The 19,573-nt window shown below is 40.0% G+C and overlaps 1 protein-coding gene across 2 annotated transcripts in view; it reads left to right on the forward strand.

Moving 5' to 3' along the window:
- Positions 1-226: 226 nt before the first annotated feature.
- The window catches only part of LOC136873861 (valine--tRNA ligase), a 292,221-nt gene continuing 272,874 nt past the window's right edge, over positions 227-19,573 (forward strand). For both annotated transcript variants that reach the window (XR_010860187.2, XM_067147153.2), the window contains exon 1: positions 227-450. Coding sequence is in view for 1 of the 2 variants with exons in the window: in XM_067147153.2 (XP_067003254.2) it covers positions 306-450 (145 nt within the window). In the remaining variant the exon portion in view is untranslated. The remainder of the gene's footprint in view (positions 451-19,573) is intronic.

Consider the following 19,573-nt stretch of genomic DNA (forward strand, 5'->3'; position numbering starts at 1 on the left):
AAAGTTTAGGTGGATAAGCTTCTCTAAATTAGGAAGATTCACGTACACCATTAAAGGGAGTTGATAAATTATTAGGGATTCAATTTAGATCAAAGGAATTACTCTTGCTTAAATAAAAGATCACTAGGTTTCTATATTCGGTTATATAATTGTTATGTTGGCTACCTTGCATTGCCTAAACTAAAAGAATGAAAAGAACCACGAATTTACTGGTTTGCCCGGTTTGCCTGCTCGTGTATAGAATGCTGGAGGACGGTCGTATTCTATGACTACTTATTCTCTTTGTTCTATGAACTAACGAAAATATGCGGTGGAATGTCAATAGATGTTGGTGGTGTGCTAAATTTCTCACCAATAACTGTGGTTTCACGGAAAGAACTCTAAGAACTGTACTTACATGCGTCAGAAAATACAGTTCATATCCTGTTAAAAAACTGGGTGTCAGAGAAGGTACAATTTATATATATTCTTATTGATGTCTTAATTTGAAGAGTAGGCACACTGAAAGGAAAATTTATATTTCATTCTTATGTCATTACAGTTTGCAAGTGTCCTCATAATTGGGTGATATAAAGTCAAGTTAGGTTATGTTGGTTGATAAAGTCAGTCCTAGCAAAGAGCCCACGGAAAGTAGAGATGGAGGCTCAAGCGCAGTGTGAGATATGGCAAACTTACATCATTCTACACAAATATTCCGTATGTCAGCATCTGCAGCCTTCTTTTCAACGCAGACATCTTTCTCGCGGTGCACAAGGTTGCCAAATTTAGAAGTTAATTTTTTTTTTTGCTATTTGCTTTACGTCGCACCGACACAGATATGTCTTACGGCGACGATGGGATAGGAAAGGCCTAGAAATTGGAAGGAAGCGGCCGTGGTCTTAATTAAGGTGTGAAAATGGGAAACCACGGAAAACCATCTTCAGGGCTGCAGACAGTGGGGCTCGAACCCACTATCTCCCGATTACTGGATACTGGTAGTTAAGAATTAGTGGTAGATTATTACGAGCGGCAGCGGAACTTTTGAACTTACGAATTAGTGATTTGCGTACATCGCATCGATGCAATAGGTCTTATATCGTAATTAAGGTACAGTCCCAGCATTTGCCTGGTGTGAAAATTGGAAACCACGGAGCGCCATTTCTGGGCTGCCGACGATGGGATTCGAACTCACTGTCTCCCGAATGCAAGCTCACAGCTGCGCGATGCTGACCGCACGGCCAACTTGCTCGGTAATAATTTCAGAGTACAACTAGTGTTATGAATGGTGTTTATTAATAGGTAGCCCATCAGAGATCCATTTTTCTGCCGTCTTTTAGAGTAAAACGGAACGTCGAAATTGACATACAGACGTTCAATATGGTGTCAAATGAAAATGCCTGCATATATGGTACTGTATTGAGGCCGTAAGATTGTTAATATTATTATAGGGCTGGTCATTAATGTCAGGACGTAGTAGGCTCTACAGCGGATGCGGTGTTTGTATTGAGACACCTTATGGAAAGATACAAGGAGGTATAGACTGACTTTTATGTGGTGTTCATAGATCTTGAGAAGGCATATGACTTGATCCCCAGACAGGACACATGAAGATGCCTTCATCTGAAAGGATCACCTGAAAAACATGTTTGTTGAAGGTGATGTATGAAGGAGTGGTGACAGGTGCAAAGTACCGTAGTGTAGGAAGGGTAACAGCTTTCCAGTAAGAGTTGGATTACACCAAGGATCAGCCCTTAGTACATTTAGTTCTCTCAATTTTCTCGTTAATGACCAGCAACTCAAACGTTATGCAGTACCAGGCCCCCTCCTCCCGACAGAAACCAGATTTATGACTGTCTACAGTCGCCTCTGTTGTCACCAATAGCATGCTTGCTTTGTCATTGACAGTCTACTTCAACAGCGTGCCGGTCCTCAAACCGCCGTGCAAAGCTGCAGGCAGTTCTGTCCAGTCTCGCTGCTCGCTCTCAGAGGCTAAGCAGTTAAGACGGAGAGTTTACAGTGCTGTGGCTCGAGTTGGAGAAATTCTCGCACACCACAGACAAGGAATGTAAACACAGCTGGCCAACTGGGCTTCAAAAGCTTGCCAGTCGTTAACGAGGAAAATGCAAGAACTATACCCATTTAATGTGGTTATGTTTGTGAATCTGCAAGTTGTGAAGAATCCAGCACCTTGGTGCGTGTCGTTTGCTGATGATGTTGTGTTATGTGAACCAGGTAGAGATAAATTACATAGAAGGAAGCTGGAGAAATGGAGAAAAGCCCTAGAAGAGAGAGGCAAGAGAATTAGTTGAGTAAAAATAGAATAAACAAGTACTCCAAGAGAACAGTTGCAAGTGGTATCCAAAATCAAGTACCTGGGATCATGCGCACAAAGGGATGGTGAGCTGGAGGATGAAATAGGATGCAGATACTATGTGGCTGGTTTAACTGGAGAAAGTCTGGCTCCATGGCTAAATGGTTTGATTCGCAGCCAAGATAGGGATTTTAACCTTCTTAGGTTAATTCTGGTGGTCACGGGGCTGGGTGTGTGTGCCGTCTTCACTAGAATTCATTACAGGTAAGGCCCATTCTCCCAGACTGCAGGTTGTGTCTATGGCATCAGTTTGAATGATCTGCACCAAGCCTCTCTGGAGGCCACCCGCCATTAAAACAGGAGGAAATTGAGTGGAATTCTCTGTGATAGGAAGGTGAACTGCAGACTGAAAGGGATGATGTACAAGTCAGTAGTGGGTTAACAATTTAGTAACGAGCAAGTGGCCGCCGCACGGTATGGACCATGTAGCTATCAGCTTGCATTAGGGAGATGGTGGGCTCGAACCCCACTGTCGGCAGCCCTGAAGATGGTTTTCCATGGTTTCCCATTTTCACACCATGCAAATTCTGGGACTGTACCTAGCCCTATCCTATCCCAACATCGCCATAAGACCTATCTGTGTCGGTGCAATGTAAAGCAAACTGCGCCGTTCCCGCGTCCAGGCATGGACACAAGAGATCTTGACTAGCTCTAAATTCAATTGGTTCAACAACTAAGTTTTATGGGTATGGGTTCCGTAAGAGAAAAACGTTCAGGTCGGTTAATGGTAGATTCTAACTAACGTTGAAAGACGTCTCTTACCCGTTACTAGTTAGATACCATACTCTTATTAGCTCATAGAGAAGTTGACGTCAACTGAAGATACCACTATCTTATAACTAATACTTATTCTAGGAACACATAGAAAGAATGCTGAGGTTATACTATCTCACATTTATTTAAATATTAAGTTAGACATTATAAGAAAAATCATCTTAAATTCGACCAATGAAAACTTCTTGAAGTGAGTAATTCGTTGTTATTCCTACAGTCTGTATTCTTCACCAACATCTCAGAAAAATCATATCCTCCGAACTCATCGTAAATAAACGCATTCTAGGATTCTACCATTTCATTTCATGAGTCCATTGATCTCTCAAAATTATAGAATATTAGAAGAAATATTACATAACATTTGGGAATTATAAAGAAACATATGTTTTCATTCGTAGGCAATTCACTTACGAAGTTAGGCGATAATGAATTAAACTAATATGAATTAAATTAATTATATTTACATGTGCCGTACTGGCAAGAAAATAAACATTAAAATCAAGAATATTAAGAGTGTTGGATGCATCCTTTAAGAAGAAAAAAAAAAAAAAAATTGTACCAATTACTATTTACAATATCTCTGATTAAACTTTCTTGAAAAATAAAGAACGCTTATGGAATCATCGAGTTGGTGTTCAGATAAGAATTGGAGTCCAAATTGTCTGAATATCAGTTATTCTTCGGATAAATATGAAATTCAGTTCGTTACTACCTCTTCCTTAAGGCATCCTCAAAGGCTAAGGGAGTAAACCCTGAAAGAAAATCCTCTTATGCGTTAGGCCTAGCAAGTCAGCAGGAGAGTATTAAGTATAGTTGCTTTCAATAAGATAAAGAGCCTCGGAAAGAATATTGTAGACCGGACTGACACGTCCTCTCAGACAATTGTAAAGTATGATGACCGTAAGGCTGATGATATACAGTGTTCTGAAAGGAAACCCCAAATAAAAAAGAGACCCAAATACCGAATTGGAACTATGAACATTCTATCATTAACTGGAAAGTTAGAAGAACTCCTAGACATGATGGATAGAAGAAAAATATCAATATTGGGATTAAGTGAGACCAAATGGAAAGGGATTGGAAGTAAGACACTTCGTGGAGGTTATAAATTATACTGGAGTGGACAGGAGAAGGTAGCGAAAAATGGTGTTGGATTCTTAATTAACGAAAGGACTGATGCTACAGCTGAAGTTATCTGCAAAAGTGATAGAATCATTAAAATGTCCATGAAACTGGAGAACACTAAGTACACCATCATACAAGTGTATGCCCCACAGACAGGCTGCAGTGAGGAAGACAAAGAGAAATTTCGGCAAGACCTGGAAGATACAGTTAATGAGGAAAATGTTATTATTATTGGAGATCTAAATGCGCAAGTTGGGGTAGACAGACTTGGGTACGAGAACATCATTGGTCCACATGGATTTGGACAAAGGAACCCAGAAGGAGAACAACTATTAGATCTGTGCAGAAGAAATGATCTTATAATCAAAAATACATTCTTCAAAAAAAGAGACAGTCACAGAATAACAAGGTACAGTTGGGATGGCCAGTATAGAACATTGATTGACTACGTAATCACAAATAAAGATGGTGGCAGGTACATCACAGATGTAAAGGTCATTCCTAGTGAAAGCATGGACAGTGACCACAGATTGTTGGTAGTAGACTTCAAACATAAGACAAATGAAACGCAGAAACTTATTACGAAAAAACCAAGGATTAACCCTCTAGAAGCCAGATGGTAGTGTGAGCACCCGCCCTTTAAATTGCCACAGCCGATCAGGTCGGCCTTTAAAAATCCAGTCGGAAGTCACCAGAGCCGATTACATCGGCCGGCTAAAAAATTCTGCGATATGCATAATTTTGTGCCAACCTATAGTGACGTTCATACTTTTGTGACAACCTATAGTAAAGGGCTACAAATTATTGTTTGCCTGAGCTTGCTTTGGCAGTTATAAGAGGGTCTTCTAGCTTTCACAAGAAGCGTTTCCTGTGTTTAGAAATACCGCTAACTGGTCAGTAAGAGATTGCGCCTTGCAGTGAGTGGATTTGTGACAGCAAAATGGCAAATGGTTCACGTGATATTTTTTTAGCAGGTATTGATGACGATAATTTAATAGCCTATCAACAATAAAACATTTTGATTCTTTATGTCACTCTTAATCAGTTGTTTATTCTATGTAGTCGATATGTAGAACATTTCTTGCCGGTATTTACCATACACCGGTAGATATACGGGAATATTAAAACACATGTATTTCCAGTAAAAACGGCCTGGCACTTTACAGTAGTAGAGTGAAGGCGGAGGTCTGCCCTCTTCCAGCTTGATGAGCGGCCGACCAGATCGGCTCCTGGCTCCAAGAGGGTTAAAACTTGGAAGTTGCAAGAAGTCCAAATAAAGGAAGAATACAAACTAAGGATTCAACAGAGTTTGCCGAAGTGTGAAGTAACCAGCGTTAATGAAGAATGGAAGGCCTTCAAAGACACCTTTGTGGGAGAAGCCAAAAACCTATGTGGAGTTACAAGTTCTATCAAAAGAAAAAAGGAGACACCATGGTGGAATGATAGAGTGAAAACAGCGGTGAAAGAAAGAAACCAAATAAAGAAGGCACTGGACAAGGAGAAACAAAAACAGGGACAAGAACAAAATGAACAAGAAATACAAAGACTTCAAGGAGTATACAGGAACAAGAAACTAGCTGTAAAGAACATTGTAAGGGAAGAAAAAGAGAAGAAATGGAATGAGTTTGCAGACAAACTGGAAGAGGACAGTAGAGGAAATATGAAATTGCTATACAGAGTAGTGAAAAACAAGCGAAGGGATCAAGAGACCATAAAAGCAGTAGAATGTGATGATGGAACTCTGGCACAAGAAGAGGGACAAATTAAACAAGAACTCAAGATCTATTTCGAAAAGCTGCTGAATGGAGATACAGAAAACATAACAACGGATAGAGGAGAGCCAAGTCGGGGAACCACAACTGAACCACCAATTACATGGCTTGAGGTTGAAAATGCGCTCGAGCATGAAGAAAGGAAAGGCAGTGGGCGTAGATGAACTAAGTGCAGATATGCTGAAAGCAGCGGGAGTTCCAGGAATCCAATGGCTCTATAGACTGCTCAACAAGATATGGGAGGAAAATACTATTCCTGAGGACTGGAAGATGGGCATCATTGTACCTCTGTTTAAGAAAGGAAGCCGACGAAAATGTACTAATTACCGTGGTATCACACTACTGTCTCGTCCTGAAAATATTGGAAAAAATAATAGAGACCAGAATCAGAGATATTGTTGAACCAATTTTGGAAGAAGAGCAGTATGGTTTCAGACCAGGAAGGTCAACTACAGACCTTATATTTGCAATTAGGATGCTAATGGAAAAATACTGGGAGAAGAACAAGCTTTTATTCCTAATATTTTTGGACATTGAGAAAGCATACGATAGTGTACCAAGGGAAAGAATTTGGTAATGCATGAAAGAACTTCAAGTGCGAGATAGCCTCATAGACAAAGTGAAAATGTTGTATAGTGGGAACAGAAGCTGTATTCAAGTAGGATGTGGTTTGTCGGACTGGTTTGAAACAAAGAGAGGAGTGCAGCAGGGCAGCTCATTGTCAACACTTCTATTTATTATTGTAATGGATGTAGTAATGAAATCTATTAAAAGGAAAGAACATGGAGATATCAAAGCCTTCACATTTGCAGATGATGTTGCGATCTGGAGTGACTCAGAAGATGAATTGGGAGAAAGAATACAAAGCTGGAATGAGGAGTTTAAGAAATATGGTTTAAACATCAGCAAGACCAAGACGGTGGTGATGAAAGTGTATGGGGAAGGAGCAGAACCAATAGTCATGTAAATGAAGCTCAACTGGACAGCGTTCCAGTTTTCAAATACTTGGGTAGCGTTATATCAAATGACAACCTAGCAAAACATGAGGTGAACAATCGAATCAATAAGGCAACACAATTCTACCACCAGGTAAGGTACCTGCTGTGGGATGAGCAAATACCCATGAAAACAAAAATGACATTGTACAAGTCCTATTATACACCAATTCTTACATACAGTCTCGAAACCACAACACTGACCAATAGAGATAATTCCAAACTTTAGGCAGCTGAAATGAAATTCCTACGTACTATGATCCAGAAAACCAGGAAAGACAAGATTATGAATGAGAAAATTAGAGAAGAAGTAGGAATAGAAAATTCTCTCCTAAATAAGATTCAGATATCAAGACTGAAGTGGTTTGGTCACATGAAGAGGATGCCAGTAAACAGAACTGCAAGGAAGGAATTTGACAGAAAGGTAGAAGGAAGACGACCCATGGGAAGGCCACGAATGAAATGGATAGATTTAGTTAAGAGCGATGTAATGCTGAGAGGTCATGATTGGGACAAGTTGGTGGAGGAAGAATGGTACAAGGACAGGATGATATGGAGGAGGCTCATATACCACACCCGGGAAACTGGAGATGGTTTAGGATGATGATGATGATGACTACCTATTCCTTACTCGCAGGACTGACACATATTTCAATTTACACTAACTGTCTCGATGCAGGTGTAAAATTCTCAATAAAAAAAAAACTATCTCAGAACTCCTGATTTTGAATTGACAAGTACACTCACGTATGTTTCACAGTTTAAATATTCACATTCGCATGCTCAATTGCCTCTTAGTTACGCATATTTCCCTGTGTTACTCACCATAAGCTAAGCTATGTCCAGTGTAAGTCGTAATCACCCTCCAAGTAATGTTATCATAAGATTTTTAACTTATAAACTTAAGGTAATGTGACCTTAATTTCAGTGATAAGTATTAGTCTACGTGCGTATTTGGTTGTAAGAAACGTCATCATACATACCCTATGAAATTATCATCACACCTACTACTAACGGAAAATCTACTTGGTCAGAAGACACTATCTTCGACTAAAAATAATCCTTTTTGAATAGCTATGTCACCAGTGATTAGTCTAGTAGGTTGAATATTGTTCAGAATAATGTTATACACAGTGAGAGTTTCAAAATCATCCGAAATAATTCAGTGAAGGCTTAAATATCATGACTACATGTATGACTCTAGACAATCCTAACATGGATAAAAACATTGCTCTATCAATTTCAAGATTGTATCCTAAGCTATGTGAAAATGCATAGGATTAAGAATTATCATATGGAATTGGCAAGAATTCACTGACACTCTCAGAAACATCACTTGAAAATCACATCGTCTCAACTTAGAACAACTATGACTATCTCTCTCGAAGAAATAATAAATATGACCATCATAAATCACTATCATCCTTATACCATATCTATAACGCGTCAATTATTACTCACATTTCACGTATAATATATCTCTCTCTTCATCATATGCAAATCACTTCATTAAACTGCACGTCAACGTGCCGTGACATTCTTAAAATGCCCTCTTTACTTCCTATCGTCATAGTGCCAAATTTAACATCATAACTCTGAGTAATCTACTGCCTTATTCCTCCATAAACACTTCCTATATACGATCTCGCACTGAGTGACTTTGATTAAAATAGTATACACTGGTGTTAATGTCAGCTTCACACTTTACTCTTCACTGATAATAATAATAACACTAACTATTTACTCTCACATATCACTGGAAACATTACGATCGGAATATCACTTGGTGACCACGCCTACTAATGAAATTGACATTTCATATAGATGAATACCTACTTCCAATCATCTCATCTAGACGTTTATCTACGCACTGTCTTCGCACAAATACACATATCAACATACAATTATAAAAGGTAATATTCTCTTACTTACGAAAACGACTCAGATAATGGACTTAGCTTTGCTCAAGGTGGTCTCGATGTCTTCTCATCTCCGGTCATCTGAGATTAGGATCTCGTCATCTGGTTCCTCCACGAGTGATCGGGTTCATCGTAGCTCTCCACAATTGATTACTGGTCATCTGGGATGATCAACATCGTATCGCCTCATCAGGATCCAAATAGCATTGCCTTGCTTCTTTACAGGCTCATAGTGGAATCTCGTACGTATGTAACAGAATAACAACAAAATATGTGATTCATTGCTGTCATTCTTCAACTAATATGTCTCTTGTGAAGCTCAAATTGTATGGATTTTGCTATGGTACAGTTAGTCCAATATGCTAGCTCCAAATCGACTAGGATAATTATTAAGTATTTATTCCAATTTGAAAAGGAACTTCTTTCCTCTATATCTTTATTGGTGCGAACGCACTCAACAGCTGATCATTACGTATCTTTTATTATTAAGCGGTATCGCGCAAATTTATTTAAGCTCTGCGCCACTTCATGACGTAGCTCTATTGTAATCTGGTTTATCTCCTTTTATAGTATTTTATCTTTCGCGCAGCGATTAAATCTTGATAACAAGTGTTGGGCGTGTAGCCGCGAATCATATTTCCTTCCAAATTACGGTATTTACTCCAGATGAATAATCTCTTTCAGTCTAGTCCTACGTCTTCGTACTGCTTCAAGGTCTGATTATATAGTGAGTGATGAGCAAATTTTTTCTTAAAAAATAGATTTAAATAATGTCCATTTGTCATTCTTTTCCTGCGCCTTCTATACATGGTTCTTTCCATAACTGACTGATGAAAATAATTACATTTCGGCCCGTATTGACGTTAAATGCATTTATTTTAACATTTTGATCGCAGAGACTCCATGTTTGTTCCTACCAGCTCGTATAAAGAACTGTGAAACGGCACATTGATTAAGTTGGTAGTGTGTCTGGCTATGATGTATGGCACGGAACCGAGGCCCATTACTGAGGCCCAAGAATAGAAGTTGGAAGTGGCAGAAATGTGGATGTGTGGGGTCACCAGAGAAGATAAAATAAGAAAGGAATGCTTTAGAAGAACTGTTAAAGTGGGATGTCTGGAGTAGAAAATTCAGGAAAGTCTGCTACAGTGGTGTGGTCATGGGCAACGAGGAGAGGAGGAGCATGTGTGGAAAAGAGTCCAAAACTTGGTGGTAAATGATAGAAGAAAGCAAGGAAGGCTGAAGTTGAGATGGTGCGACAAGATAACTGAAGACCTGAGAGAGGATGCTGGGCACAGGAACATCTGGAGGAAGAAAATTAGGGAAGCTAATGCCTGCCCTGTACGACACAGAATAAGGGTGAGATGAAGAAGATTATAGGGCTGGTCAGGCTGCAATAGCACATTGTTGTTCAGGGAGGAAAGCAGTGGCAAATTACCTCGGTCCTCTTCTTGCTTTTTACGCCTCATTGTGATGCAACCAGTGGTGTTTAAATTTTCCCTGTAACTTGAGAAACCAATCAGCCTCTAGACAGAGGTATTATGGTGAATTCTCCAGAAGACAAAGAGAGTATTATAATAATGTTATTATTTTTACATCCCATAGAAGTTCTTTTACGTGCTGGTAAATCTACCGACACGAGCCTGACGTATTTGAGCACCTTCAAATACCACTGGACTGAACCAGGATGGAACCTGCAAATTGGAGTCAGAAGGCCAGCACCTCAACCGTCTGAGCCACTCAGCCTGGCAAACAAAGAGAGTCCTAAGGAATGAGAATATCTGCTAATTGGCACAAGCCCTCCACTTATTGCACATGGAGACTCAGTGGCGGGTGATGCTCTTTTATTTCTGTTCTCTGCTTAGTTTACAGGACTGCCGATAAGAATGTCATTATGTGCTACAAACTGTTACCAACTGCTACGAACTGTTATGAAATTATACTAAACTGCTGAGGGCATAAGCCCTCGGACCGATTGCTGTCACAAGCAAATGGGATAAGCCTAAAGAATGAAATGAAATGAAATGTCGTATGGCTTTTAGTGCCGGGATATTCCAGGACGAATTCGGCTCGCCAGGTGCAGGTCTTTCTATTTGATGCCCGTAGGCGACCTGCGCGTCGTGATGAGGATGAAATGATGATGAAGACAACACATACACCCAGCCCCCGTTCCGTTGGTATTAACCAATTAAGGTTAAAATCCCCGACCCAGCCGGGAATCGAACCTGGGACCCTCTGGACCGAAGGCTGACCATGCAGCCAACGAGTCGGACACCTAAGGAATGATTATGATTATAAACAAAGGGGGCCTGGGGCCGAATATTTGCAAAGATGGGCTACATTCATTAAATTACCTGTTTTCTTGTGCCGTGCAGTCAGTATGCTTCTCGAAGGGTGTGTGGTCCTGAAGGGGCCACGGTTTTCAATATTTACTCGAAAAAAGACTGCCTTTTGTAATGCAATTTTTAGTGTACCAAATATTATAGTGTATTAATGAATGTTTTATTAAACACTTAACTGTTGTAACTTATGCAGATAAGAAAGACTGGTATAGAGAGCAGTGGCGTGTACTGAGGGCTACCAAAGCTATTGGTGTGGATTTGCAAAGATAGGTTACAGCCATTAACAGAGCCTTTTCTTGTGTTTTTGTTCTGAGTGGGTTGGCAATGGAAGCTGCGAATTATGAAATCTGGGAATGACATCATGTCAGCCAATGACAGCGCTAGTAGCTGATTGGCTAATGGACAGTGGTGCATGAAATGTTTCATCAGGTTATAAAAGTAAATGAGTCTTTTTGGGTGGGCAGTTGGGTCCCTGGCATTCATAATGAACACATCTCTCTTCTAAAATGATTTTAAGTTAAGATTCATATATATTTACTCATGAAGTTGTGTGTTTTATGCTGGTGTCTACACTAGGTTTCTATCCCCAAGTGCAAACTGTGAAAGGGCTGTTGTTGGTTTAGGAGGCTCACAGGAAGGCAAGGCCTTATGGTTGTCAAAAAAAATTAATAATTCAAAGACCTTGTAAAACATGATATTAATTGGCAGCAAAATGTTGAACAGTAGTTGTGGATGGACAGGATGAACTGGAGGAGCCTTGCAAACAACCGCACACAGCTTGTTGGAGCAGAGGACTGATGATGATTATATCTGATCAAATCCTCGAAAGAAACGTTTTTATTAAGATATATTCAGTACATATAGTGCATATTAAAGATACGTTAAGTACAGAACAAAAATGACTAATTGAACACCAATGGATTCTGAACCCACAACCTCCCAATTTTGCATTAGTTCCTCTATAAGACTTTATGTCTCCTACTGACTTGATATTACGTTATACAATATTTACTGGAAAAAAGACTGCCTTTTGTAATGCAGTTTTTAGTGTTCTAAATATTACAGTGTATTAATGAATGTTTTATTAAACACTAACTGTTGTAACTTATTCAGATAAGAAAGACTGGTATAGAGAGCAGTGGGGTGTACTGAGGGTTACCAAGGCTCAAACCTCAAATGAGAATGATGGAAATCTAAAGCACATTATAATATAAGCACCTGACACATTGTTCCATTTACAAAACTTGAAGGCAATGAGAAAGAAGTCTGATCATTGGCTGAATGGTCAGCGTTCAGGCCTTCGGTTCAGAGGGTCCCGGGTTCGATTCCCAACCAGTTCGGGGATTTTAATCGCCTCTGATTAATTCTTCTGGCCTGGGGACGGGGTGTTTGTTTGTGTCCCAACACTTTCCTCTTCATATTCAGACAACACACTACACTGCCAACCACCACAGAAACACACAATAGCGATTACATCCCTCCATGTAGGGTTGGTGTCAAGAAGGGCATCCGGCCGTAAAACAGGGCCAGATCCTCATGTACGACCCCACAGGTGTGGGGAAAAGTGGTAGAAAAAGAAGAAGAAGGCAATGAGAAAAAAAGTTGCTCATATTTCTGTGAGCAAAGCATCGGAGAGTGATGTTGCAACCTAGGCGCTGTATCCCTCTCCCTTTGCCTCAGCACACGTGGCATGCTGCTGAATGTCTGATAAGTGTGGAGACAGGGGATATAGATGTGTTAGGCTTTGTTCCGTCAGATCGCCACTGCTAATGAACAACCAGGCGTTACTCATCGTATATGCTTTCTTACCACATAAATTTTACTTAATTTATTATATAGGGCTTCTGTTACAGCAGTAATATAGATTTCTTTTTATAGGTAGATATGGTAAAATGAAATTCAACCTTTCAGGTTTATTGATCTGTTTAGTTGGTTGAAATAGAATCCGTGATCATAGGTCGGACACCACCACTGATCTCTTGAGGAAGCTAATAAACCAGTGGATGGGTAGAACTGCTGGTAAAATTCTAAATTTTAATTTAAGAATAATAATAGTAATAGTCCACGGCATCTGTATAGGCTTGGTATTGACCTAATGAGGATGAAATGGATGACGAAGAAGTCATAAACACCCAGTCCCCAAGCCAGGGGAATTAAGAGTACGACGGGGTTGATTCTGAGAATTAAAGCGTGACGATCAAACCAACTTTAACTTTAGATCGAACCAAAGGCGAGCATTCTATCCATTTAGCCACAAAGCCGGACTTCAATTTGCTAAACCTTAGGCTACCATCTCTACTGATCAGGTGTTATGAGTATTGACAGGAGCAGAAGCCAGAGCAGTAGCTTGTGAAACAGCCTTGATAACGCAGCAGGCTACTCCGTTGGCAGCAGCTAAAATGCTTAAGGCTTAACGTTCACTAAACCAACCATCGAAGAGGGGTAACCTAAGTCAAGTGGTAGCCATGTCTTGATCTCAGCATATGCCACTGATAGAGAGATAGGATCAGTTGTAGAAGAACAAGGAAAGGAACTCGTAATAGGACGAACGCAGTGGCAGCATCGTGTGAGGAGAGGGAGCAAGAGAAAGAGGACACAAGTAAAAACATGAAAACCCAAAAGGACAAAGACATTTTCCACATCTTCATACAATGACACAGGCTCTCTCCTCATCAGTCCTGCTTCCACCACATCCATCTCTCCTCAGCCCCCAAGGAGCTTGTTCCTGCTTCCCAGACTCATGAGAAACAGTCTTTTCTTAAATGATTTGTTACAATGGATGCCATTTCCTTTAAGTTCGATTTAGTTAATCAATAACTGTGAAGCTTTTCAGTTTTTCAAAACTATTTCAGGATAAATAAAACTGGAAAATATCTGAAGAAAAGGAAACATTTATTAACAGATTATACCTGAAATTTCTGTTATTAAATGTTTTCTTTTTCAGGTAACTTCTAATTTTATTTATCCTGAAATAGTTTCAACTGACTGCCAGGCTCAGTGGCTCAGATGGTTGAGGCAGCCTTCTGATCCCAACTTGCCCGGTTTGATCGTGGCTCAGTCCCGTAGTATTTGAAGGTGCTCTAATATGTCAGTCTCATGTCGGTACATTTACTGGCATGTAAAATAACTCTTGTGAGACTATATTCCAGCACCTCAGCATCTCCAAAAACCATAAAAATAGTTATTGGAACTGGTATTATTATTATTATTATTATTATTATTATTATTATTTCAACTGACTGAAAAACCTCACAGTTATAGATTTTCTTAAATGATTTCAAAGAAATTAATTATTCCAATCCCTGCTCGCCACGAACCTACTACGCTGGCATAGCAGGGGGAGAGGTGATACTCCCACGTGGCGTGTTCCTGGTGGCGGATAGGGAGGTCCTAAGCGGCTTGCCAGCGGACTTGAGGGAAATAAAATACCTCTCGTGGACCAAACACACAAACCCCTGTAGGTGGGGGACGCAGGCGAAGAATACACCCACGGTATCCCCTGCCTATCATAAGAGGTGACTAAAAGGGGCAACCAAGGGATGATCAAATTAGAACCATGAGACTACTTGTAATTAGTACCATCATGCAGGGAACACCATGGGTCGCCTTTACTTGCACGTAGTACCACTATGTTAGGTACAAAATAGGTTTGTGATTAGTAGTGACAGTGTGTGGCTAAGGATGCATTTTGCTGTACCTGTTATTTGTACCCCTAAATGAGTGACACCATGGTTCTGCCTTACCTATGCTTAATACCCACTATGTGAGGAATCTCACGGGATAGTGCGAGTTGCTGTGGTAGTCCACTTATGTGAGGAACGCCATAGGTTTGTGTTGCCTGTAAATAGCCCCGCAATGTGCGAAACACCATAGGTCTGTGTTACATGTACGCATTACATTACCTGTGAATAGTACCATAATATGTGGAATACCGTGAGTCTACGCTACTTTTGATTAGTACCTCAACATGACAAATAGCATGGTTCTACTTTCCTAGCAATAAGTACCATTATGAGGGGCCAATGACCTGTATCGACTTCAAGCATCATCGATTCAGTACTGTGCTTTAGAAGCAGTCCCTTGGTCAGTAATACTATTGTTTAACGCTAGTTTCTGGGAATGTAGGGCATTGCGGGTTGGATCCACTGATTGTTTTAATTTCATATCCATTCATTCTTTGTCCTCTCGTTTTCAAATTCTGGTCAGTGAAGGATTATGGATTTTTAAGTTGTCATAACATTTCATCTCATTTCATACCATTAGGGGCTGATGACCTAGATGTTAGGCCCTTTTAAACAACAAGCATCATCATCCTGCTCATCTGGTGGCCATGATTGTAAAGGCATCAAGTCTGTATTGTCTGACACCATGGTTAGCCGGTTCCAGTCCCGTTGGTTGAAAACAATTTCACCATCAGAATGTTGGCCGGCAGGGTAGAACAGGTGGTGGTATTTAATTTGTAATCACTAGATTGCATACCAAAAGCCTGGATTCAATTCCAAACCGCTCTGTTGTGTTCATACGGAGTGGGGACATGTGACATTGTTAAAAATAATGCCGTATGGCCACCAGAGAGGGCTGGTGCAGTATTTTCCTTGTAGAGGCCTATAGGCTGCCTGCATGTCTATGAGGATGGGGCCCTACCTAAGAACGTCAATGGTAATGCTGATTCATCTGTTGGATGGGGACATTAAGCCTTGAGCAGACCCCTTGGCGCTATTCGACAGGAATAAGCCATGTGCTGGCAATGGGTTTCATCCTCTTCCTTCCTACTATCATATATCGCATCATTCATTTCATCTCATTAACTCCTCTGATGACGTTGACATCAGGAAGACCCTCCAATCATAAAAACGCGCTACGAAGATTCATCTCGCTTCATATATGACCCCGTAGAAAAACGGGATAATGGTTGGACATAGAAGTTATTCCAGTCCCTAATTCCTGTTCCTATAAACAAATAGATGCCCCAATTTGTTCTCTTGAATTCAAACTTTGTCTTCATACAGGGTGCGGCAGAAAAACCTGATGAATTTCAAATGTAAATAACTCGGCAACGCAACAAGCCATTTAAATATTTATTCCACAGTTGGAAAGAGTAGTGTTTGCCATTTGCATCACATACACATACAAACTAGGTTTAGAAAATAATGGCATCCAAATGTCGACCGTCCTGTTCGATGCACCTCTGAAGCCTCTCCCTGAATTTGCGCATGACTCGATTGAGTATGTCTTGTGGTATTGCCTCGATTTCTTCGTGGATGGCAGCTTTCTGGTCATGTAGTGTTCGCGGCTTACATCAGAAGATGCGATCCTTCAAAGAAATCGCACGGGGCAAGGTTAGGGGAACGGGCTGGCCATGGAACGTCACCCCGTAAGGAGATGGGATGTCCTGGAAACATTTCTCTGAGGAGACCCATTGACTGTGTGTGCAGTGGCACCATCTTGTTGGAACCACACAGCAGGATTCCCTAAGTTGGTAATTGTCGGCTGCATGAAGTTGCATAACATCTGTACATAACGATTCAATGTTACTGTTACAGTTCTGTCCCCCTCTTCAAAAAAGTAAGGGCCTACAATTCTGAAATCAGCGACAGCGCACCAAACAGTAACGCTTGCTGTGGAGAGGTCGCTCATGGATCTGTTGAGGATTGGTTGCGGACCAGTACCGAAAATTAAGTAGCCTGACAAATGAAAGTGCGCTTCATTACTTGCCAGGACAATGGTGTCAGCTGCTACAGCTTCCAGAATAGTCTCACAAACACGCTTTGCAGTTGGCCCAATCACGTTCATTGAGTTTCTGAACACCCACTATTTTGTACAGATGGACTTGATGTCTGCGTGTAAAATCCTCCTTGCGGTGCGATCCGAGAGTCGCAGAGCACGTGAATGCCTACGCCCCGAACATCGAGGAGATTGCGTAACGTGTCTCACTGCACGGATGGTCTCTGGTGTTCGGATGCTACGAGGCCTACCAGGCGGCTTCGTTTTCACGTTACATAAAATCAGCTTCATGGTCCGTATCACACTTAAAAATATACACAACTAAGTATTTTTTATTTTCCACCTTGTCGATACACTAAATTGCTTAAGGCAACTTATTGGTTAAAAGTGGTACATGTTTCGTATATTATCAAGATCTTCAGCCACATAACACTGTTTAGATGAAACAGGCATATATTGACAAAGTATCAATGCTTTAGAGGAAGTGTTCTTAAAATTAACGTAAGAAGATTGACAATATTAAAAAACAAAATACTTAAGAGAAATTATATAAATTCTTTCCACAACTGAAAGCAGTTATTAAGGAAACACTTGTATAATAATCCATAGAGAATATGTCCTAATGATTATTCTTTCCTTAAAAAGTTCATGAAAAAAGAGCCAATTTATAAATTAAAAATTATACATTTATAAGTAATTGTCGAAATGAAGAAATCCACATTTCGTAATGTGGCTCCTATTACTATTGCAGATGAAAATATTACTAATTTCTAGTTGTCAATTCTTTTTAAACCTGCTTTCGTCTGGAACAGTATCTCCTGTCATATTTTTACGGTCTTGTGTCTGGTGTAGTAGTGATGATGTGTTCTCTCTCGTTTCCGTACTTGAGGAGGTGGAGGGGTGGGGGATATTGGTGTGTCATGAACTTCCTTGTTGTTATCTTCAGCTTCAAAGGAGGAATATGTCGTAGGGTTATCTGGAGGTGGATAGATTCCAATTCTTTTCTTGTGATCTGTTTTGAGCATTTTCAAATATACCAGAATTTTATCATATAAGCGGTTCTTATATTCTATAGCCTCATTAAGGTTACCATTTTTCTTTACAAGTTGGTCTAGATGAATGTATAGATCTTCATATTTGTTCATTAAGTTGCCCTTTTTTAATTTTTTTATGATGGTGTGGTCTTGTTCTATGTTGGTAAATTTATGACCTGTGGTAGTCATGTGTGTTCCCATAGCTGAGAATCTTATATGTTTTTCAGCATTCACATGTTCTAAATATCTTACTTTAAAATTGCGGCAATACTTTGTTAATATATGTATGTTTCATCTAAACAGTGTTATGTGGCAGAAGATGTTGGTAATATACGAAACATGTACCACTTTTAACCAATAAGTTGCCTTAAGCAATTTAGTGTATCGACAAGGTGGAAAATAAAAAATACTTAGTTGTGAATTAGTTTTCACACTCGAACCACTTTTTCTCAAACATTACTGTTCATCCATAACAGAATGGTGTTCCTGCTCAGAACTTTCTCATGTCGACCTAAGCCAAAGTGTCTGCAAAACAAATGCTGTGTTGTGGTAACAGAGTCGGCATTTTTGAAATAAGTCTCAATCACGAAACCTCGGTGTTCACTACTTCACGCCATGCTAGCGACTGGCTGGCTGGCTGACTGACTAGCCTGACGAGACGATGCACGTGTTCTCCAAGACCAAGACCGCGTGCACTACGACAATAACACTTGTCTGAAAACTGTGTCCAATACGACCTTTAGTTCGCTCCAATCTTCTGTATGTGTCATAAATGGCAAACCCTGCTCTTTTAAACTGCGCAACAAAATTGTGAATGGCTTGTTGTGTTGTTGAGTTATTTACGTCTGAATTTCGTCAGGTATTTCTACCGCACCCTGTATTATGATCTTTCCTACATTTAAAAACTCCACTCAAGGTTATTCTTCTACTAATGTCCTACTACATCATCTCTCCACTGACAGCTCGGAACATTCTGCTTCATCCGTACTTCCAAGTCTTCCGAGCCCAAAATTGTAAAATTTCCGTAACAGTGCTCGTTGGTTGGAAATCACCCAGAACAAATTGTGCTGCTTACCTTTGGAAGATTTCTGGTTCTTGAATCAAGTATTTCAAGTGAGGGTTCTATACACTGGAACCATACTCTAATTCGGGTCTTACCAGGTACTTTCACACCCTCTCTTTTGCATACTTGCTTCATCCTCAAACTACCCTTATAACCATATGAAGAGATCTGTAAACCTTGTTAACCTTTTGACGAGTGTGCACGGCATATGCAATAATTACAAGTGATGAAAATCATTTTTCGTCCGTATTATCCTATATTACAGTTTATATGCAATAATGCCGGCCGCATCTGAGTATGTATTTGACCGGTAAACAACCTCTGGGAAGTAAGAAATATTTTTAAAAATAATTAATATAAACTTATTTATTACAACTTTGAGAGACACTGAGACACATGAAAAGACATCTTGGATGGAGAAAACATCATTTCAAAACATTTTTAATATATCACCTTCACTAATACACACTATCCA

This window comes from Anabrus simplex, chromosome 5, assembly GCF_040414725.1.
Source record: "Anabrus simplex isolate iqAnaSimp1 chromosome 5, ASM4041472v1, whole genome shotgun sequence".
Taxonomy (NCBI): domain Eukaryota; kingdom Metazoa; phylum Arthropoda; class Insecta; order Orthoptera; family Tettigoniidae; genus Anabrus; species Anabrus simplex.